At 40.3% G+C, this 23,232-nt stretch overlaps 1 protein-coding gene across 8 annotated transcripts in view; it reads left to right on the top strand.

Moving 5' to 3' along the window:
* LOC308473089 (pleckstrin homology domain-containing family G member 1-like) overlaps positions 1-23,232 on the top strand; it is a 103,742-nt gene that overhangs the window by 72,442 nt on the left and 8,068 nt on the right. For all 8 annotated transcript variants that reach the window (XM_080998349.1, XM_080998351.1, XM_080998348.1 and 5 more), the window contains 12 exons: positions 2,463-2,563; positions 6,489-6,558; positions 11,022-11,068; positions 11,575-11,725; positions 13,505-13,636; positions 15,066-15,248; positions 15,402-15,497; positions 16,860-16,946; positions 17,490-17,523; positions 21,669-21,764; positions 22,563-22,601; positions 23,062-23,084. In XM_080998349.1, coding sequence (XP_080854475.1) covers positions 2,463-2,563; positions 6,489-6,558; positions 11,022-11,068; positions 11,575-11,725; positions 13,505-13,636; positions 15,066-15,248; positions 15,402-15,497; positions 16,860-16,946; positions 17,490-17,523; positions 21,669-21,764; positions 22,563-22,601; positions 23,062-23,084 — 1,059 coding nt within the window. The remainder of the gene's footprint in view (positions 1-2,462; positions 2,564-6,488; positions 6,559-11,021; positions 11,069-11,574; positions 11,726-13,504; positions 13,637-15,065; positions 15,249-15,401; positions 15,498-16,859; positions 16,947-17,489; positions 17,524-21,668; positions 21,765-22,562; positions 22,602-23,061; positions 23,085-23,232) is intronic.

A 23,232-nucleotide genomic window follows, 5' to 3' on the forward strand; every position in this document is an offset into this window, starting at 1 on the left:
TTGGCTATACAGATATTATGTAGTACAATACATTGTGTGTTTCATTATGTATCATTGCAATACAGGCATCTGTATTCTCATGATATTTTAGTGTGGTTTAGTCAAAGTAGTGCCCTCCCACTATTGTTGGACTCTAACTCACCAGCATTGCCAAGGGACAGAAATGATAGGAAAACATCACTTGGATGGACCTCATTAGCTACCTCCGCTTTTGTTCTTTTTCACATCAAACAACATTTGCTCTTACAAAAGCAAATTATGAACCACTTTAAAGTAGTAAGGTTTCTATATAAGTTTTTGTCCCTTTTTAAAAGCTGGTTGCTGTTGGTCTGTAGTTGTTGTTAGGGCAGGCCCACTTTGTTACATCTCATTCTATTGAACGCAAATATGTGCTAGAAATTACAACTGGGAATGAGCTTTTCCTGTTTTGTACTCATTTTTTCCACCCTTTTGACCCAGGTTGCAGTGTGTGTGTGTGGAGCAATCCTTTCTGCTTCATGAAGCCTCTTAAGTCTCTGCTCCAAGGGAGACTGTGAGTGAAAACAAAAGGTCACACACAGTTTTGGGAAGCCCCCGGGACATTGTTATAATGACTTAATGCACAAACATATTTTAAGAGAACAGATTTAATGATGAGGTCATAAGTTAATGGAGGCTGGGTGGAATGGAATGTAGAGGTGTAGATCATGTATGCCACAATGTTTAATGTCATGGAGCTTCCTTGTTGTAAAGCCCTCGGTGTGTAGATATAAAATTGCTCTTCGGTGCTGGAAGTCAAAACCTGCTTATATGTGGACAGAACTGGTTAAGAACTCATGTTCCTCTTTATGTGCTGTTCTTGGTGCTACAATATTTTGTTTTGCTTGTTTGTTTAAACGATCAAATTATTTAGAAAAGTAAACCTATTGTGAACATGCCCAGTGATTTTTCTCAAATAAGTTTCCCCTTTGTTTTTATCTGATTCTCTCATGTGGGTTTTGGAATTCAGTTACCATATAACAAGATCCTCATGGTGTAGCTGACATTTCCCAGAATCCCTTGAATTTGGTGCTATGGAATGTTGTGTTGCCATTGGTAAAATGCCACCACACGTTGTCTAAACCCTCAGGCTCAGGATCATGTCAGGGTTTTGTTAACATGGTTCCAGCTGTTCTCACTCTTAGTCTATTGTTTTCCTTTCTCCTGCAGAGTTTCTTTATAAATGTTATGGAAGCACACTAGGCCTTTTGTTGTTGTGTTAAATAGTAGTTTTAATGCTAGTTCACACAGGTATTTGATTATCATAATATCAGGACGACTTCGAGTTCTAACACCAATGAGAGAGCTTTGGCACTCAAAGTCTCCCGAAGCAGTATTTTTCAATGGAGTCAGTTTGTACACTAAAACCCCACTAGCACCACAGATTTAAAACAATATGATGCCACTTTAAACAATCATGGTTTCCCCCAAATAATTATGGGAGCTGTAGTTGGGTATGGGTCCTGAGAGCTGTTAGGAGACCCTTATTCCTCTCTTAGAGCTGTCATTCCCAGAGATCCTCGTGAAGAGGGACTGATTGTTAAGCCCAGTGCTTTTTTCTGGGGGGACACAGGGGTACGCATACCCCTAAACATTTTGTGAATCTTAAGTTTGGTCTCATTGAGGAGCAGTATTTCAATATGAGTAGGAAAATGAGAGTACCCCTAAACATCTTTTTAGAAAAAAAAAGCATTGGTTAAACCACTCTTGGTACTGCAGTTCTGGAAGGGCCTGTCTGGTAACCTGCAAATCACTGTTTTAAAGCAAATCTTCCCCAATTAGTTTATAACTCTCTTGCTTGTGTGACCTAAAATGTAATCTCCACAACTAAATAGCATGCGAATGAATCTTCTCTGCAATATGTTCCCAAGCACATGCAGTTTCTCATTAGTATACCAGGTGGGGGCTGCAGAAGAAGAGAGACCTTGTTCTTTATAAACTGGGAACCAGGACGTTTATATTGCATTGTGTTTGAGAGTTTTAAAAGTACTTTTTCAATAGCTCTGAAATATGGTAATACTTTTCCAGGTCTCCTCTTATCTGTATGAAGTGCATGTGCTTTCGTGATGATACTTTATGTTGTTTTTAAAAGAAACCCTGCTTAATATAGGAAGATGTCATTGACCTTATTGAGTAATTAATGGAGATAATTAAGCTGTCACTGTGGGTGAAATCTGAATACGTTGCAGCTTGAAAAACATGCACAGTCTGAGCAGCAAAGCATTCAGTCTTTGGGTTTATTCCTTTGGTATTGGTGAACAGATAAGTATTGTTATTTTCCATAATGGAAGGACTGTTCAGTGTGGCGCTACTGAAGGGATTAGTGTAATATAAAGTGAAATTGATCTGGAGCAGAGTCCTCTTCCACAATTAAAGATAGTTCCATTTACTGAGGAAGAAAAGAGCAGACATGTTTAAGACAACCCTTTTCATTTATTTCATAGGATTACCTTGATTGTATCACTGACCAATCCAAGCTCTCTTTGGGGATGGAGGAACGATCAGCTTTGTTTGGAAACATAAAAGATATCTACCATTTCAACAGGTGAGTAAATATTGGACTTAAATGAAAACATATCTGGGGACCACAAATCCAAGCTTTTGTTCATTCGTGCACTCCCCCCAACAGATTAAATATTAAAGTAATACTAAAATAGGGGTGGTTGGTGCTTCAGGCCAAAGTCCCCCCAAAGGTATCTGTGCTGTGAAAACAAATGCTAGCACAAGACATTTACGGGAGTTCCCAACTGCCATTGGAACAAGTGCCATTGGAATAAGCCCTGCATATGAATGGGTAGGGATTGAGGCATGTTTTAAAAGAGAGGTAGAGCTGGGTATCATCCGCATACTGGTGAACACCCAGCCCAAATCCCCTGAAGATATCTCTCAGTGGCTTTGTATAGATGTTGAAAAGCGTGAGGGAGAAGACAGAGCCCTCAGGCACCCTACAGGGGTCCAGACTCTCATCCTCCAACACCACTTTCTGGACATGGCCTAGGAGGAAGGAGTGGAACCACTGCATAACAGTCCTCTCAGCTTCCAACCCCCGTAAATGAAGGTCAGTCGAAGGCAACCTTCCCTCACTTGGGCAGCAGCCCCAAACAATTTACAGGCAGCAGCCCTGAGCAAGGGAAGACCAATCTGTCAATACCTGCTGGTGAGTTTCTGTACCAGTTCTTTAGGCAGGAAGCTTTTGCTTCAGGCAGAGAGGTCCTCTTCATACTTCTGGGTGTTGTTGGGGTTTTATTTTTATTTATTTATTTGCATTTTCCTGCACTGCTTATTTTCATTGAAGGTAAGAAGAACCCTTCCATTTCTTTTTCTAATTACCTTCTAACTACCTCTAATTAGCTTTTGCAGATGAATGTCGTGGAATCATGGGGATAACAAGCTGAATACCCAGTCATTACTTTGTCAGATTTTGTGGTGTAGATGAAGATAGCATAAAAGTACACATTCCTCCATAGTTGGTTCCCAAAACAGTTCAGTTGTGCACATGCACTTGTTCGCCCACAAATACTACCCTTCTAGTCCAGAGATTAAACATCTGACGATGTAGCTTTATATTGCAATAGTGCTCCATGTTCATATTTAGCTTATGTAATTAAAGAGTGATGGACTACAGGGTCAAAGATCTAATATGGGCTTTAGTGTAAAGTGCTGCTGGCATAGATAACTGTTATCTTGCATCAAGAGTTGGCCGGCATTGGTTTCTGCCCCTTCTTTTTAAATGTATGCCCCTTTTAAAAACATTTTACGTAGTCATTTCTGCAGACATGCAATACTGAACGATTTCTCTACTTTGACCTATTGGCTTCTTGTCAAGAAAAGCCTTTGCTAAGTAGTGCCAGGCAATGCATACAAACATGAAATTTAAATTAAAAGATAAAGACGTGTAAAATAATGGCCCTCTAAGTGGTTTTGGCTGCTAGACTTTTTACTGCATTTCTCTCTCTTTTTCAGTTTTTGGCAGCCTGAAGTTCACTAGGCATGGCACAGACTTGTCAGGGCATTTGAAAAATGACAGTCAGCTTTGGATTATTAATTCTTTGAAGCCACTTGCTATTCTTCATTTGTAAAATTTAACATTCTGCCTGGACTGGGAGAAAAGGAGTGATTCCCTCCCTTTACTATTCGGTAATGTCTTGATCCTACAGAGATGCAAGGACCTAATAATATTTTTACAAACAGCCCCCCTCCCCAATGCTATGCAACTCTTTCAGGAAAGGGTAATTGTAAGCAGGAACAGGAAGTACAGAGCTGTGGGCACCAAGCACAGGGATTAAATAGGCCATGACTTAAAATAAAGAAATGTGGGAACGAGAACATAGCTAATGAGACAAAGTGTGAAGGGATGCCGGGAACCCACTCAAATTAGATGATCAAGGATAACTAGCCAAGATGCCCCTTGGCACAACTGTACTGACCTTTTAAGCTAATGCCCATTTTCCTCCTCTTGTAAAGAACATACAGTACTGTGAGGTAAGTTCCTCACTGGAGTTGCTGGTTGACATTATTTTCACAACCAAAAGCAGCATTCCCCGTCATAAGCTGCTGTGTAGCTGTGTGAATGCTTGCCATTCCCTGTCTCACTGGGATGAATCTGCCATTCATCTCCTAGCCAATATACAGCAACTTGCCCATTGTATGCAACCTGCACCCAATAAGACCTGGGTTGTTTTCACAGTTACCTGGGGAAAAGTTCCCTGGAAGTTGGTGGAATGTATTTCTGAGTAACTATGGTTAGGATCACATGCCGAAGGTTAGGCTAAATATGATACACAGAGACATATGCTTCTTTCTTCCACAGTCAAATCAAAAGAGTTGGGGTGGGGATAAAGCACAACTGTGCGCACTGTGTTAGTCTGTACTGGATGTTGCAAGCCTATGCCTGCTCCGTAGCAACAACCTCACTGATCTCAAAGGGCCTGCTAAGTGAAATGCAAAGAATCAGGTTTGTAACTGTAAGTTCAGTTACTGATGGATGCTTTTGATATTTCCTCCCCAACAGCAGACTAATGAGACTGTGGCAATCCTGATTATCTTTGGTGCCTCTAAATCTGCTGTAAAGCTTATAAACTTACCCTGCTAATTATCCACTCAGTTTTGTTTAAAAATAAGCATGCATCCACTTACAGCAACAATTAATGTCAAAATCTATTTGGCTACCAGCGTGTCAAAAGTTAAAAGAACAGCTCGCACGTGAGAGCCTGCTTATAAACACAACAGGGCAGGGTTGTTTGAGCGTATGGCCTGGTGCAGGAAACCATTTTATACTTTGCTGCCTCTCTTCCACCTTTCCTAAGTAGTGTAAGCAGTGCAATGACTTATGTTTTTTCTCCTCGTTGTGATTCAAGGGTTTTTGTACATAATTGAGAAGGGAGTAGCAACCGAAGTGGCTAGAGAGAGAATCCTTCCTCAATAGGAGAGAGAGAGATAGGCATGTGGCCCCATAATATACAGCAGCACTATGGGTGCTACGTGCATGGATCACTGTGCTTGTGCATGGAAGGCCTCCCTAGTGCTGCTCTTCATGCTCTTCTGCATGTTTGTGTTGCCCCTCCCATTCAAGGTTTTTTAAGCTACACAATACTCTCTCTGTGTGAAAGAGAGCGACAGAGATGCAGAAAGGTGCATGGTGATGTTTGTAAAAGAGCCACACTATGGAGGTGCAGGGGCGGAGGAAGGGGGTGCGGTGGGTGCTGGTCACCCCAGGTGTCACCACTGAGAGGGGGTGACAAAATGCCAGGCAGCATTCACCGTGGGGCCTGCAGTGCGCCCGAGCCACACATCTCTCCTGGGAGAGATGCAGTGGCTTGGGCACCCGCTGGCTCTGTGCTGCCCAAATGGTTGGCCCGCTGCCTACCCACACCCCAGCTGTAGTGCAGCTGAGTGGGAGGAGGCAGGCAGATTCCGGAGGCCCCGCAGTGTGCCCCACCCTCACCCCACCCCTATGGGTGGCTTGCCCTGCCCCTATGGGCGCGCCGCCTCAGGCTCCGCAGCGGCTTCCTCCGCCGCTGCGGAGGTGCACAAGTTCCATGCTCCCACTTTCTCGTAGTCAGTACAGAAAAGAACTGGCTGTCTTTTAATGAAAGACAGAACTGGTGGTAGAGGCAAGAGTACAAGCAAAATGGTGAAGGCATGTTGGGCAAACGAAGGCAAATGCTGCATAAGAATAAAGGAAGTGTTAGAATATTAGTAACCCAAATAACTAATGAGGACTTAGCCCTATAGCAAGTCATAATATTAACCAGGCTACTTTATTTCAAATATTATGTCAAGTGCAATGCTTATTTTGATTGTAGCTGGTATATATCAGTGTGTGGTTCTCCATATTTTTATTTTTAAAATGCAATTTTTCTTTCTTTCTTTCTTTCTTTCTTTCTTTCTTTCTTTCTTTCTTTCTTCCTTTCTTCTTTCTTTCTTTCTTTCTTTCTTTCTTTCTTTCTTTCTTTCTTTGTGTCAACTAGTGAACTTCTGCAAGATTTGGAAAACTGTGAAAATGATCCTGTAGCTATAGCAGAATGTTTTGTTTCTAAGGTGAGTAATACTAAGGTGATATTGATCTGAGCTATAGCATATTACAGCCTCTTTGAATATAAAACTCAGGATGATTCAGTCAGTTCCCAGACGTCTGCAACTGAGTTAGCTGTGTAGTAAAGTTTTTCAAAGTTAAAAGAAATATTTTTTTTATGGACATTAAAATATATTATTTCCTTCCCTCCCTAAATATTTCTGAACAGATCAAGAACTATGAAAACATTTTGAGACCATTTCCTTTTTCCTCACAGATCACTACCAGGACAGACTTATTGAAATGATTAAGAGCTGTACAATTGTACATCTGTGTCTCAGATCATTACAGCTTTTGCTAAATTCCTGTATATTATTACATTTAAAGGAAGAAAAGCAAATGTGACTCATCTCTTTGGGCTAAAGCTGTATTTATCATCCTTAATATTTTAAATATTTTCCTCTAGAACTGTCATAAAATAGACTGAGAACACATTTGTCAAAAGGATTTTTAAAAAAAAAAATCCATAGTTGCATGCCGTATTTGTGGTGTGTGACATAATCTCACATTTACTATGAAACTCTGGTATAAGAAACCTTTTTGAGTAAACAGGAAGAAATTAGGTTCTCATATAAAGGACTATCTCTAATGCCCCTCTTCCCCACAACCTTTGAAGTGGCAATGGTGAGTGGGAATTTCTCTCAAGACATGTGGACTGCTTGTACATTTCTGTTACTGCATATATGGTATCCCATGGTATGAGTAATGAGTTGCCTGAGTGATTTTGTTAACACTTTTTTTTTTTTCCCCAAAGACTGCACGTAATTATCCAGCTCCTATAATTCATATCTGATTATCCAATGTGCCAGCTTTGCAACCTGGCTATGTGGACTGGAAACCACATTCTGCTTCAGAGAATGGTGGATGAAGTCACCAGTATTCTACATGGTGCTATTCTCAGCTGTTTCTTGTATTTGGTGTAGGATTTATTCTTTTACCGTGACTGCTCATGTTTTATATTATGGACATCGGTGGTGCTGTGGTCTAAACCACTGAGTCTCTTGGGCTTGCCAGTCAGAAGGTCAGTAGTTCGAATCCCTGTGATGGAGTGAGCTTCCATTACTCTTTCCCAGCTCCTGCCAACCTAGCAGTTCGAAAGCACACCGCTGCAAGTAGATAATTAGGTACTGTTGTGGTGGGAAGGTAAATGGTGTTTCTGTGCACTCTGGTTTCCGTCATGGTATTCCGTTGTGCCAGAAGCGGTTTAGTCATGCTGGCCACATGACCCAGAAAGCTGTCTGTGGACAAACGCTAGCTCCCTTGGCCTGAAAGTGAGATGAGTACCGCAACCCCATAGTCACCTTTGTCTAGGGTCCTTTAACTTATATATATATATATATATATATATATATATATATATATATATATATATTATGGTAATAGCATTCCATTCCATCTAGGGTGAAATGAGTTCTATGGTTCCTGAACATGCTCCGTAGGTACATAAGGTGATCCTTAGCTGAAGCTGAACAGGCCAAGGTCTGATCAGGACCAAGGTGCAGCTACGTAATTTTAGACCCTGTACTTAATGTCCTTACGGGGTCCTGCTTTACGCTGCCATGTTGCAACATCAGTTGTGAAACACATAGTTAACACTTCTTTTCTTCTTGCCTCCTCCACCTGATTCAGCCATGCCATAGTTTACAAATGCAGCTGGTGAGGATGTAGGAGTAGAAAGTAGGAAATGAGGTCAGCAACTCTAAGAGTTTCAGTCTGGCACCTGAGGAAGGTCAGCACGGGTTAGGTTAGAAAGGACAGTCTAGGAAACTTGGAAGTTCTCCTCTCTGTCTGCTTTTCCCCATGCATTCAGTCTTGGTATAATTCAAGACTTTATGTCTTGAATTATACCAAGTTTACTTTCTTGGGTGGTGGTGGGACTTGGCCAGGGCTCTCCTTACTGTGTTGCAAATATGCTGACAAATGCCATTTAGTTTTGAAACTTGAAGCTCTGCAGCATAAATGTTTCCAGTTCAGTCTGGATTTTGCTTCAGGTTTCAAGTGACAAATACATTATTGCATTTCAGAAGAATTGTACTTATTTTCTTCAAGTGTGGATATGGTTAGTTTTCTTGGCTTTGTGATTGGAACATCCTTTTTCATTCTTCTTATCAGCTGTGGTTGACTGAGGCATTTGAACTAACAGTACTGTGCTTTAAGAGAGGCAGATGTCCAAACTTTTGACTCTGGTCCATGGGCTTTATGTCTTTTAGATTCAGAAATAAGAGGACAGTTTTGTCCTTTCAGTTGGTAATCAGAAGGGGAAAGTTCAAGGCAGTTGTGAGCTAACTGCATCTGTTTCACATCTTCCACTCTCCCGTTCACCCCCTCTTTTTTATTTATTTTTTACAAGAGAGATTTTATTTGTCATGTTAAACTTCACACAGTAGAATCATCTGGAAATATATATGCCTAAAAATAAAATATACACAGATTTCTATGTTTTAAGTACTGCATGATGTTAACACTTTCATGGTCTACAGTATTTATGGCTCTCTGCTGGCCATGTTGCTGAGCTCTTGTTGAACATCAAAGGATCTTGCTACAGGTTCAGGAATACATTATCTGTATAGTAATGCAAACTAGAAGTGCAGGTTTGATGGAACTTAGAAGGGTCTCAACATACAGCCTATCCTCCCCCCAACTCATAACATTATGATTTAATAACTATGAAATCTAAGCACAGTTATTGTAAGCTAGACTGCTATTTTCTGCTTTTTCATACTTTCTTTTTAAATTCTTATTTACAGTTTGGGTATAATTTTAATATTGAATTCTGCATTTGAGAAGCCATTGGTAGCCCCTGCCCCATTACATGTGATAACTAGAATGTGACTGGATTTCACCAGTGAATTACAGACTGTAACGTCTCTGTTGCAGATTGTGGTTTCACTTGATTACTACTTATTTGTAGGTGAAGGTTTCCGCTATAGCTGGAGTTGTTTTTAAAAGCGTGTGCATGACATAGGCTGTGATGCAAGCTTATTGTGTCTCATGCCAGTGAAGATAGCTGTAAGTCTTCCCATCTTAAATAAAAGATAAAATATCAGCAGAGGCTCAGCTGTAATCTGCCATAATTATTGGGTGGATTGTCACTGGATTGCATTTTAAGCAGGATAAGGAGTTTTTACTAATCCTAAAAGGAAAAAAGGCAGATAGCTTATGTTTTACCACACACTTATCATGTACCTTATCACAAACTGTGAAACACTACAGAAATCCTTATCACCATCCCCCAATCAAGACAACACTGAGCAACAGGTGACCATCTTCAAGCATCTGCTGCCCTAAACAAAACAAGGTGTGAACTGGAGGCTCCTGAGTAAAGCAAATTGCATTTATGACAGCCCTTTCCCTTAGCTCTGACGATGACAATGGGCTAGCTGTAACTGCAGTCATCTTATTTGCATGTTACAACTTGCATGTGAATGTATGTTGAAGTTAAAGGTAAAGGTAAAGAACCCCTGACAGTTAAGTCCAGTCGCAGATGACTCTGGGGTTGCGGCGCTCATATCGCTTTACAGCCCGAGGGAGCCGGCGTTTGTCCGCAGACAGTTTTTCTGGGTCATGTGGCCAACATGACTAAGCCACTTCCGGCAAAATCAGAGCAGCGCATGGAGATGCCGTTTACCTTCCCGCTGGAGCGGTACCTATTTATCTACTTGCAGTTTGATGTGCTTTCGAACTGCTAGGTTGGCAGAAGCAGGGACTGAGCAACGGGAGCTCAACCGGTCATGGGGATTCAAACCGCCGACCTTCTGATTGGCAAGCCCAAGAGGCTCAGCCCAAGAGGCTCAGTGGTTTAGACCACAGCACCATCCGCATCCCATGTTGGTGCAGAGCAAAATGGTTTGCATTAAATAGACCTTACGAACTGCTGAAATTACAGAATTAGTCTGTTTTTGTTTTGTTCTTTTTGTTCTTTTTGTTTTGTTCTCGAGTCTTCAGGAGCTGCTCCTTGTGTTTGGAACTATGTGAAAAGTGCATTAGGTGCAGAATGGGAAATCCTGTTCCCTATTCCTGAAGATTGTACAGGGGGGAAACCCAAATGGTGGCATTGTATGTACACTTTCAAATAAGCTTCTGTATAGCACCAATACTTGCCTGTAGCAAATAAGAAATGGCTGCAGGGAAACTTGGCACAAGTCAGCTTTGTTGCTTCTTTTTAAATGCTTATCATTTAAAAAATAATAAAAGCATCAACAATAAAAACTTACTTAAAAATCTGTTTCCAATCCAATTCACATGCAGACTGGAATAAAGCTAATGAATTACATGCCTATCAATACAGAAGAGTAATTTTTAAAAAAAAATTTTGTAATATGTTGGGATTTTTTTACTGCTTTCAAATAAGTGTTGGTTTCAGAATTTCTAGGGAGCTGTAATAAAATCAATATACTAAATCAGCTTCCCCCCTTTTCCTTATATTCAGAGTGAAGAGTTCCACATATATACACAGTATTGCACCAATTATCCAAGGTAGGAGTACCTTATTTTTGTGTGTGCTCTTTCCCTTTTATCATTTGAAAGGTGGTGAATAGAGAATGTGACCATAATGCTTCAGACTAACATTTAATCTAAACGGTATGCTTTACTGTTTGTGGATTATATTAGTAAGGCAAAGAGGATGAATGCTTCCTTGCCCATTAGAAAATGCAAGCAAGTAATTTTATGCTTATTTTAATTATGTTGCATGGTAATCAGTTATTTTGAAAGTAGGATGCTAAGACTTGTTACTTGTGTGGAATGCATGCACGGCAATCACAAGTTTGTAAACTTCACAGAACACTCCTGTTTATCTTGCACAAGAAATGCATAATGCTTGAAGTTGATCCTAAGCAGGCAGTCACTTGTAGGACCTATCATGCATCCAAAGCTGTGGAATTCTGTATAATATAGGATTAAAATAATAATAATAATAATAATAATAATAATAATAATAATAATAATAATAATTCTGAGAGCTTTATTGATTTGTTTTACAGGTCAGTGGCTGTACTTACCGAATGCATGAGGAACAAGTCCCTGGCCAAGTTTTTCAGAGAGAGACAAGAAGCTTTACAACATTCTCTACCTTTAGGATCTTACCTCTTAAAACCTGTTCAGCGGATACTGAAGTATCACCTTCTTTTGCACGTATGTTGTCATTTTAAGTGCCTCCTCTTCAGATAGTCAACAGGAACCTGGCATGGGGTGGCAGTCCAGATCAGCAGTGTGTTTCACATTGGGCCAGCAGCTGCTCTTTATTCAAAAGTAAAGTGCCTAGTTTGAAGGAGGCCTGCTGAAGAGTGCAAATACTATAATGTGTAGCTAGGCTTTTGTGCTGCAGTCAAAAAACAAGCAAGCACAAACTTTCTGATGAAAGCTCATATGCCAGAAAGAAGTACTGTAACCTAGCCTTCACCCTGACATGCTAGGCTTCTGCAGATGTTGAATTTCCAACCCTTCCTGCCCCTTTCTCCATCATTCTCCCCTCCTGTGCTCATCAAACAGCTTCTTTTCTGATGCTGCAGCTTCTTCAGAAAACATGCAGTACAGACCTATACATATTTTCATAAAAAGAGTGCAGTGCAGTCCTGACGAGAGCCAGTGTGGTGTAGTGGTTAAGAGCGGTAGTCTCGTAATCTGGGGAACCGGGTTCGTGTCTCCGCTCCTCCACATGCAGCTGCTGGGTGACCTTGGGCCAGTCACACTTCTTTGAAGTCTCTCAGCCCCACTCACCTCACAGAGTGTTTGTTGTGGGGGAGGAAGGGAAAGGAGAATGTTAGCCGCTTTGAGACTCCTTAAAGGGAGTGAAAGGCGGGATATCAAATCCAAACTCCTCCTCCTCCTCCCCTTCTTCTTCTTCTTCTTCTTCTTCTTCTTCTTCTTCTGTACATCTTTACATACTGTGCTCATTGGGGCTCTTGCACTAGCTGGTGTGTTTAAAAGTGCAGTTTCAATTCCAGACAAGGGCAGCTGGTGAGGAGGGTGGGCCTGTATGAAGTCATCTAAGCCCAACAAAAAGGCCCCCCCCCTTTTTGCATGCATGCATGGTGGTAGAGAAAGTACATATCTCTTCCTTTCTTTCCCATGGTTTTAACAATATTTTCAGAAATCTGGTTTCTTTTTAATGGTTATCATGTGCTTTCAATTAGGAGATTATACCGGTAACTACATTTCAGAGTCCAGAAATTTTAATTTGTAGTGTCTGCCTAAGTCTAATGCTTGGATGTAATTATCAAACTGAGGTTCTATAGCCAAAAGTAGAGTCAAGAAAGCATACTGAATGACTGACTCATTTCTCTTATTGAATGCTAATAAATTCTGCTTTGATAGCTGCTACTATAACGCAGCAGAGTAATGCAGTTGCTGTAAGGATGCCTATATTACTTATGGCTCATGAAATCAAACACAATCCACTAGCCATTTAGGGCAGCCCATCAAAGGCTCAGCAAGCCACCTATTTTTTGCAGCTTGCTTGAGACTTCAAAAGTGGCCAGAATGTCACACACCTGGCATGCCACAATATGTATCTGGTGGGCTTGATCAGTCACAAATTGTGTGTGCTTGCTGTTAGCAGAGGATATGCCAGTCTCGTCCAACTTTTCTTTCTCCATCCCAGTATAACACAGTGCCTTTACATTATCAGGATCCTGGAATCAAGAGGGGTTTGGAAAAAGGGAAAAGAGACATATACAATGGAGGTGGCTATCAGTGGGAAAATGGGGCTGAAGAAAAATCTCTCACATGCAGGGTAAGGGGTTCTGTGCTGCATATTTTATAGACCAGAGAACTCTGCTGTAGAGACAAAAGAAGTGAGCTGCAGTTGGGAGGGGCTAAGTGTCAGATTATTAACCATAGTTTACCATCAAAACATTTTTGCAGACCTCTATGAGTTGTAAATAGTTCCCTCTTCATTGGCTTATTTACTAGGAGATAGAAAACCACCTTGACAAGGACACTGAAGGTTATGATGTGGTTTTAGAAGCCATAGATACGATGCAGAGAGTGGCGTGGCATATTAACGACATGAAGAGGAAACATGAACATGCTGTCAGGCTGCAGGTGGGTTGACAAGTTTTCCATGTTAGTAGTTTTTATCTTTCTATTTGGTTTTTGGTTTATATAGATTGGGCACCAGCATTCTAAATGGCTATGGTTTTGCTTTCCTGTGCATGCTAACAATAATAACATCTTTTAACATATGTTGAATTTGATCTTCCTATATTTTAAAGCATCACACTCAACCATGGGAACTCCCAATTAATACTGGGAGATGTGTTATCTGTCACATGTGAAAGTCCCTTCAAAGTGTGCTTGAGAGGTTCTTCTGAAATCTGTGTCTGTGGAATGTACAAAAGACACAATTGTGCTTACAAGCTTTCTTTGGAGAGATCAGAACCCAAATGTAAATCTTCCTTCTCTGTCAGAAGATGAAGTTTCGCTTGTACACCCACCCAGTTTCTTTGCGGTCAGTGATTCATTTGTAGTCTTAAAAACTTGTTCACATGGCTTATGACTGCCCAAAACATCTCACAAATGCATATTTCCAAGTTGTGGATTGGTTCAGACATCATATTGGACTTCTGCTTATTTGAAGAAATCCTATGGGTGAATCCATTCACATAAGCAATGCAACTCTTAATTTGGGTGAGCTTCTATGATATCTGAGACTCTAATGAATATAATTTAAGTTGCTGTGGTTAAGCTTTGTGAGATTCAGGCATACAGCGTGCATTGATAATGTAACTAAAGATACTGCAAGGACTAATGTGAATTCAAAGAGCAACCATATGCAAACTTACAGTAGGTTAACAGGAAGTATACAATTGCAGGCTGCCTGGAAAAGTAGCTAGTACTTTCCACTTTGATCACATAAGTTGTTTCTCACATCTTGCACCATTATAAAACACCCTCCCCTTCTTCCTATTCTTTTCCATATAATGGCCCATCTATCCCTCTTAATGTCCAACCTTATGGCTTGCTAAGAACTCTCTCCTTGTGCCTACATCATCTCTAGGGGCCATGTAAGATAATCAGACAACAGTGCAGTGCAAATTGGCTGTGTGTCATAAAATACACATCTGCCAACTATGACATTTAGAAATAGATTTCTGTTTGCCTATCATATGACAAATAAGGACCAGTTTTGCATCACAATTCCTGTGGTGGTCCTGCTGCCATTTCTGCTGCCCTGAGCTCTTCCTGTATGTGTGGTGGTGCGTATGCGTGTATGAGGGAGAGCAAATGTGAAATGGTTATGCCCACTTTGGCCATGCCCACTGCTAGGGTGTGGCCCTTGGAAGGTAGGTCAACAGAGAATGTGGCCCTTGGTTAGTCATCCCTGAGGTAGAAGCAATGCTTTTTCACACTGTTGACTAGAGAAGAGGAACATGATAGTGGCTTCATTACACAGCACTTGCCATGTGATATTTCCCAACGTTGTGTTTTTAATGTGCTTGCTTCATTATCCCACCCTCCTCCCTTTTTTCAGGAGATACAAAGCTTACTCACTAACTGGAAGGGACCGGACCTTGCTAGTTACGGCGAGTTGGTTTTGGAAGGAACATTCCGCATCCAGAGAGCCAAAAATGAGCGCACTCTGTTCCTCTTTGACAAGCTGCTGCTCATTACGAAGAAGAGGGAAGAGACTTTCACCTACAAAGCTCATATCTTGGTAGGTCTGTTTGTACTTGCAGGAGGCGGCTAAGGGAACAAGCACCCCAAGGGCTGCAAAGGAGAGGAAATGGTCTATTTCAAAATGTCCAAAATATAAATACCCATTCTGTGCACAAGATCTTCCTCTGACAAGCCTTTCTCTCTGTTGCAGTGTGGCAATCTCATGCTAGTGGAAGTCATACCAAAGGAGCCTCTGAGCTTTAGTGTCTTCCATTACAAAAATCCCAAGATGCAACATACTGTTCAGGTATTTAAAAGCCATAACATACTGAATGCATTCTGAAACATGTTATTAAGGATATAATTTTCCTGATATGTATCCTGTGTATTGTACCACGTAGATAGTATTCCACTTCCAGGTTTGTGCAGGAAAACCAGGCCGTATTTCCTATGATCTCATTCTATCCAATTGCCCCCTTCCTTTTAGAGAGCAGTACAATCCCAAATTAATGCAATCATGCAGTGGGAACAGGAACTGCTTTTAATACCCTAAGGGGCAAACTGGACATGCACTTAAAAATGTTGCACCAATGCGGAATTTTTCCTAAGGTTGAGAGAGAGGAATGGTTTTCATTAGGATCTCTATGATCTTCCATCCAGCTGGGCTCCCTAGCCCCTGTAATTAATGAAGGAAAAAAACAAAAGATGTAACTGCATTCTACCTATTTAAGTGCACATCTAGTTTGGCCCTCAGCTTCTGTTTCATCTTTGCACTTTGAGAATTAGACAAGTAGGGATTTTGAAAATGCATGTGTGCCTGAAACTGATAATAATATTTTTGAAACCCTTTATTTCACTGAATTTTGAACAGTATGCCTCAATTCTGATCTTGGTTAATTCTTGGAGGAGGAAACCACAGGTCAATTTTAGAAAAGTATAGTGAGGTCAATGAACATTACTGTGACTTGGAAAATAAAATGACTAATGGGATGAGTTTTGTGGGTGAATAGATACAGATATATATAGAAACAGTGCCTGCTTCCCATTCTAGCAGATCTCTTCAGGAACAAGCAACCCAGCCTGCCCTGCACCACACAGCATGTTAAGAAGTAATTCATATCCTGCCCAAGCCACTAATCTGCACAGGAGCAACATGATAACCTCATAGAGGGGGAAAGACAAGGAACTAGGGCATGCAGACACACAAGGCACTATTACAGCCTGTGGTGTTCAGCTTTGCTGTCTCACCATTTTCATGTTAGTTGCCAATTGTGTTAAATAAATAAATATGTTTTTTATAAATTGTCAGCTACCAGACATAGAATAATATTCAGAAATATACTAAAAGCATTTTATTCTGATGATCATAGAAGGATGTAGTGGAGCCAAGACATTTCTGACCTTTCTTGTGGAAAGCTGTATAGACCCCTGTATGGGAGACCCTGTGACTCTCTCAGATGTTGCTGAACTCTCGGCCCCCTTCAGGCAGCATGGCTAGAGATGATGGGGATGGCAACAGATTCCCCATCTCTCCCCTATCCCATCCACTGGAAGTCAGAGCCTTCTTCACGCTCAACCCTTGACTCTGCTAAATTTATTGTCTGGTGTTACCTACCTTCACTCCTTCATCTCTAGCTATAACTTACTGCATTCTTGCAACCTGTAACAGGCCAAATCACAGCAAGATAAACGCCTTTGGATTCTTCACTTGAAGAGATTAATTCTTGAAAACCACCCTGCCAAAATCCCAGCTAAGGTAAAATATTAACAACTGTCTTATTTGTTTGTTTGTATTTCTATTGATTGATTGATTGAATTTATATACCGCCCTATATACGGAGGTCTCAGGGCAGTTCACAGAACAAAATCAAAATATAAAAACACAAAATATATAATCAAAATAGAAACAACAACCTAATAACACCCCCCCCCCACATTTTTATTATTAATTTTAAAAAAAGGCATAGGATGTCTATCAAATCAACCAAAGGCCTGGTTAAAAAAGGAACTTTTTTGCTTGGTGCCTTTTTAAGAGTGTGGATATGTTAAAAATAAAATATGTGTATTTTAGTCTTCTGTGATAGATGCATCTGGGTAGCCACATTATGATAACAGCACATGAATTGCATTCCACCAAGTTCACTTGAATCAGGACAGTTTTGAAACCAATGTTGCCTTTCAGATTTTAGAAGGTTTGGTGTGGTGGTGCACCCAGTGTCTGAGGGAAGGACTATTGCTGACCTGAGGTGTTAAGCAAGTCCATATGGTTTATGCACAATATTTGTTTTTATTTTTTCAGGCCAAGCAAGCAATTCTTGAAATGGACGCTATCTGTAAGTATATTTTCATATAACTATTCATTTGCATTTTAATTTTTTTAAAATTAAAAAACTCGGGAAAATATGTAATAGACAACTGGATGCATTAATCTTAGCTGCCACAATGTTTTCTGGTTCCAGCTCAGAGCTTTTGAAAAAGAACGTGGGTGAGACTTTTAGATACTTTCCCTCTTGTACAATTTGTTTCAGTAAGCTAGATACACTAGCCACAAACTCAAACTTCCATGTGTCACAGTGTCTAAACTCAAATCTCTAACATGAGAATAATATTGCTGGCCTATTTTACAGAATTCTTATAAGGATTACTGAGAATGTACATGACACACACTCAGGAAAAGTTGCTGCTACCACCACTGTTTACAGGACCCGTAACAGAGAATCTTTGCTAGTAGCAGTTAATTAAATATTTTCAGACACGGCTGCAGAACAGCAATAGGGTTTGGATGATTGGTGCTGCCGGTGAGCCCCAGTGGGATTGACTCTGCTAGGCAGTTCCCTATTGGCTGATTGGTGGTTACAGCAAGTACCTTTGAAAGCACGCTATCAGTGTCAGTCACTTGACCCTTTGAAGTTGTCACCTGACTTCGTAAGGAATTTCAGTAAGATTATATAATATATAGCCTATTAATTTTTGAACTTTATTAAGAACTAGCAAAATTATATGATAGGCAATGTTCTACATCCGTGTGTATTTATGAAGAGCTTTTATACTCCTTGTTGGGGAGAATTCTACAAGGTGAGGCAGTTTTTCCCTCCATCATAGAGCTAAGCCACCCCAGTTTTAGGGTTGTGTACTGGTTTTGGCCCCTTCATGGATCACTGCCTTGTCGTGACGAAGGGGCTTGAATAACTCTGGGAAGCTATGAGCTATGCCGTGCAGGGCCACCCAAGACAGACAGGTCATAGCCAAGAGTTTAGACTAAATGTGATCCACCTCAAGAAGGAACTGGGAAACCACTCCAGTATTTTGCCAAGAGAACCCCATGGACATAAAAAAGGAGAAGCTTTGAGAAGGAAGTGAGAGTTTCCAAGGCATGCTCTGGTTCATGAGGTCACGGAGAGTCGATCACGACTAAGATGACTAAACAACAACTGGTTTTGGCAACAGTGTTGTTCAGTGTAACTCTATTTCCCTTCTATGAAAGATTGGCAACCACAAGCAAGATCAAAATTTTCTGCTTACGAAAGTTTTGCCAGCTCGTACATCACCTTGTGTTTTGAGATTCTTAATAAGAGCACATTAAATAATTAATGATGAACTATGCTGTCTTTTCAATTCATTTTTAATATCACCCTTCCAAGGGACTCCTATTATGCATGCAGAATGTCTTCTCCAAAATTGTGTGTGGAGTGAAAGACATTTACATAGCTTGTATGTTGCTACCCAAGACATTTCCCAAGCATCCCTCTCAAAGCCATTCACTAATATTAAATAAAACTGAAAAGTATCCTTGGGAACAATCAGGGGGCATTCTCTATTGATATCTTGGAACTTTTGCAAACAGACATAAATACAAAAGCAGTCCTAATTTTTATAGACGCGGAGAAGGCCTTTGACAATATCTCCTGGAAATTTATGATGGGAAATTTAAAGGAGATGGGAGTGGGACGGGGTTTTGAGAATGGGATTGGGGCGATATATTCAGAACAGAAAGCTAAACTGATAGTTAATAATGTGGTTACAGAAGAGTTTAAAATTGAAAAAGGGACACGACAAGGTTGCCCTATTTCCCCTTTGTTATTTATTTCGGTTCTGGAAGTGCTATTAAACATGATTAGAGAGGATCGGTTGGTGGAAGGAATTCAGGTCGGTCAGAAACAATATAAATTAAAAGCTTTTGCAGATGACCTGGTTTTGACCCTGCAGAAGCCAGAGCCCAGTACGAAAAGAGTATTACAACTGATTAATGATTTTGGTCGGGTGGCTGGATTTAAATTAAATAAACAGAAAACTAAGGTTTTGGGGAAAAATTTGACGGATACAGAGTCAGAACGGTTTCAGAATGAGATGGAACTTAACGTGGTTAAAAAAGTAAAATACCTAGGGGTAAACATAACAGCAAAAAATCTAAGTCTATTTAAGGACAATTATGAAAAATGCTGGACAGAAATTAAGAGAGACCTAGATAGTTGGTCAAAATTGAAACTTTCTTTGTTAGGCCGAATTGCTGCTATCAAGATGAATGTATTGCCAAAGATGTTGTTTTTATTTCAAACACTTCAGGTCTTGGACAAAACGGGGTGCTTTCAGAAGTGGCAGAGAGACATTTCTAAGTTTGTCTGGCAGGGCAAAAAGCCCAGAATTAAGTTTAAGATATTAACTGATGCAAAACAAAGAGGGGGCTTTGCCCTGCCAGACTTAAAGTTGTATTATGAAGCCGCAGCGTTCTGCTGGCTAAAAGACTGGCTACTTCTTGAGGACACTGATGTGTTGGATCTGGAAGGGTTTAACAATGCTTTTGGATGGCATGCATATTTATGGTATGACAAGGTTAAAGCAAATAAGGCCTTTAAGAACCATATTGTCAGAAAATCATTGTTTAATGTCTGGACAAAATATAAAGACTTGCTGGAAAATAAAACACCAAGGTGGCTTTCACCTTTGGAAGCCAAGGCCCGAAAAAGACCCAATATGGAGGCTAAATGGCCAAAATATTGGGAAATACTAGAAAAGGATGGAGACAATTGGAAATTGCAGAGTTTGGAGAAAATGAAAGACAAAGTGCGAGATTGGTTACATTACGCTCAGATTAAAGAAGTTTTTAAAAATGATAAGAAACTAGGGTTCCAGGTGGAGAAATCGAAATTAGAAACAGAATTGTTAGAACCAAAGATTAAGGTACTTTCAAGGATGTATAACTTGCTGTTGAAATGGAATACACAAGATGAAACGGTTAAATCGGCTATGATAAGGTGGGCACAGGACATTGGGCATAATATCATGTTTGAGGACTGGGAGAGGTTGTGGAGCAATGGATTGAAGTTTACTGCATGTAACGCTCTGAAAGAAAATGTAATGAAAATGATTTATAGATGGTATATGACCCCAGTCAAACTTGCCAAAATTTACCACCGGTCTGATAATAAGTGTTGGAAATGCAAAGAGTGTGAGGGAACGTTCTTCCACCTCTGGTGGACTTGCCCTAAAGTGAAGGCGTTCTGGGAAATGATTTATAATGAACTAAAAAAGGTATTTAAATATACCTTCACTAAGAAACCAGAGGCTTTCCTTTTGGGTATTGTCGGCCAAGGGGTGGCAAAGAAGGACCAGACATTCTTTATGTATGCAACAACAGCAGCAAGGATACTTCTCGCAAAACATTGGAAAACTCAAGATCTACCCACACTGGAAGAATGGCAGATACAACTGATAGATTACATGGAACTGGCTGAAATGACCGGCAGAATCCGTGACCTGGGAGAAGAGAGGATTGAGGAGGACTGGAAGAAATTTAAGAACTATTTACAAAAGTATTGTAATTTGAGTGAATGCTAAACAAGATGCTAGATCAAAATAACTGAGCACCACTAAATTTAGAAGTTTTTTAAGAAAATAAGTAAGACTGTGAAATTTAGCTCCTTTTGAGAATTATAAGATTATGAAACATAGAAGGGATATAAGAATTTAAATAAGATGATAAATTGCTGACAAAATGTTACAGTGATGAAAATGGGAGCGGGAGATGTGAGGAAGTCCAAAGAAAATGTGAAAATATGTTAAGATCAATGTTACATTGTTTACTATGTTTATCTTTATTGTAAAATTTAATAAATTGCTTTAAAAAAAAAAAAAACAATCAGGGGGCATTCTCAAATTGTTCATAGGTGGCTCCAGCCCAGGCATAGGCAAACTCGGCCCTCCAGATGTTTTTGGACTACAATTCCCATCATCCCTGACCACTGGTCCTGTTAGCTAGGGGTGATGAGAGTTGTAGTCCCAAAACATCTGGAGGGCCAAGTTTGCCTATGCCTGCTCCAGCCTGTAAAACCAAGCCCGCTTCTCCCTGCATTGTCCTATTCTAAGTTTTGTTTATGACGAAGCCTTGAGAAATGTAATGCTGTAATCATAAAGTCTTCTCCAAAAGCTCACCTGATATATGAAGTCATACTTACATATTGTTTCTCTAATTTCTTTATAGATCACCCAGGATTCCATTATAGCCCAGAAGGAGAAATGAAAGCATCGAGTAATTCTAAAGAAGGAATCGCCCCACAGAGGGTGAGAAGGAAGTCAGGTAATAACATATTTTGTTGTGGTTTCCTAGAATCATAGAATCATAGAGTTGGAAGAGACCACAAGGGCCATCGAGTCCAACCCCCTGCCAAGCAGGAAACACCATCAGAGCACTCCTGACATATGGTTGTCAAGCCTCTGCTTAAAGACCTCCAAAGAAGGAGACTCCACCACACTCCTTGGCAGCAAATTCCACTGTCGAACAGCTCTTACTGTCAGGAAGTTCTTCCTAATGTTTAGGTGGAATCTTCTTTCTTGTAGTTTGGATCCATTGCTATAACTTTCTTGTAGTTTGGATCCATTGTTTGGATCTATATGAGCATTCTTTTACAGTCAAGTCATCCGAAAAGGTCCTTGTACTTCCTGGTCCCCCACCATCAGAAAAGTGGTGAGTTGTGCTGTGCCTTTTCAATAGCAGCACCAAGCCCTATGGAAGAGGTAGGGAAACTGTGGTCCTCCAGATGTTAGCAAACTACAACACCCATCATTCCTGAGCATTGGCCATGCTGGCTGGAGCTGATGGGAGTTGAAGTCCAACAACATCTGGAGGCCACATGTTCTCCATCCCTGGTGTAAACCCTGTTTTGAGAACTTCTTTGCCTGGCACTGACTAACACATATAATTTGGTGTAAAACCAAAGTCCAGGGCAGTCCACTAAGTTTTTCTGGGGTGTTACTGTTTCTCTTTTGGCTGCTGTTGGTTGTAGTTGGGTTTATTTAGGATACTTTTTTACAATATCGTTTAAATCAGGAGACAGCATAAACACTTTAAACAAAAGCACATGTGTTTTTCCCGCAGAGCCTTCATCCAGAGCCCATAAAATCATAAAGCCAAGTGGTGAGTTACAATGTGTCCTGTATGTGATATTATGCATTAAGTATTACAAATCATGTGGCACCTTTAAGTGTTTGATTAAGTCTATGTAAATAAAAAAAAAACCCCTGTTGTCCTGGGGAGGAGTTGTGTTCAATCTCTTGTCAGGGGAGAAATGTCAGATTTGTTAAATATCTGACACACAAAAATAGCAACCTTCAAAAACCAGCAGGCAAGCCTTTCAGTTTTGAATGCAGGGGGAGTTTTTCACATGGGATAAATTTATTACAAAAATGTTCAAGCATGCTTGCCTTATCTATTGATGGGGCCCATGTTAAACACAGTACTTTGGTTTATAATTTCCATTTTAAAGTCAACAGGTGTTTTAGACTTAAACCTGTTTTCCACAAACACGGAACATAATTTTTTTACTAAGTGATACTTAGGATTGTTTTGTTTTTTTGTTTCCCACTAATAATTTTAGACATGGATCCAGACACGAAAAAGGTAAGGCATATCATTCTCCTCACCCCCAGTAGCTTGAAAGTGATTTTTGAAAAAGTTAGATTTGAAGTACTGAATACTTCTTATGACTTCAGAACAGTTTGTTTTCCTTTTTCCACTTACGATTGTTATCCATGCCTGCCACCTAGTG

The sequence above is a fragment of the Podarcis pityusensis genome (assembly GCF_964106645.2).
Source record: "Podarcis pityusensis genome assembly, chromosome: 3".
Lineage (NCBI taxonomy): Eukaryota > Metazoa > Chordata > Lepidosauria > Squamata > Lacertidae > Podarcis > Podarcis pityusensis.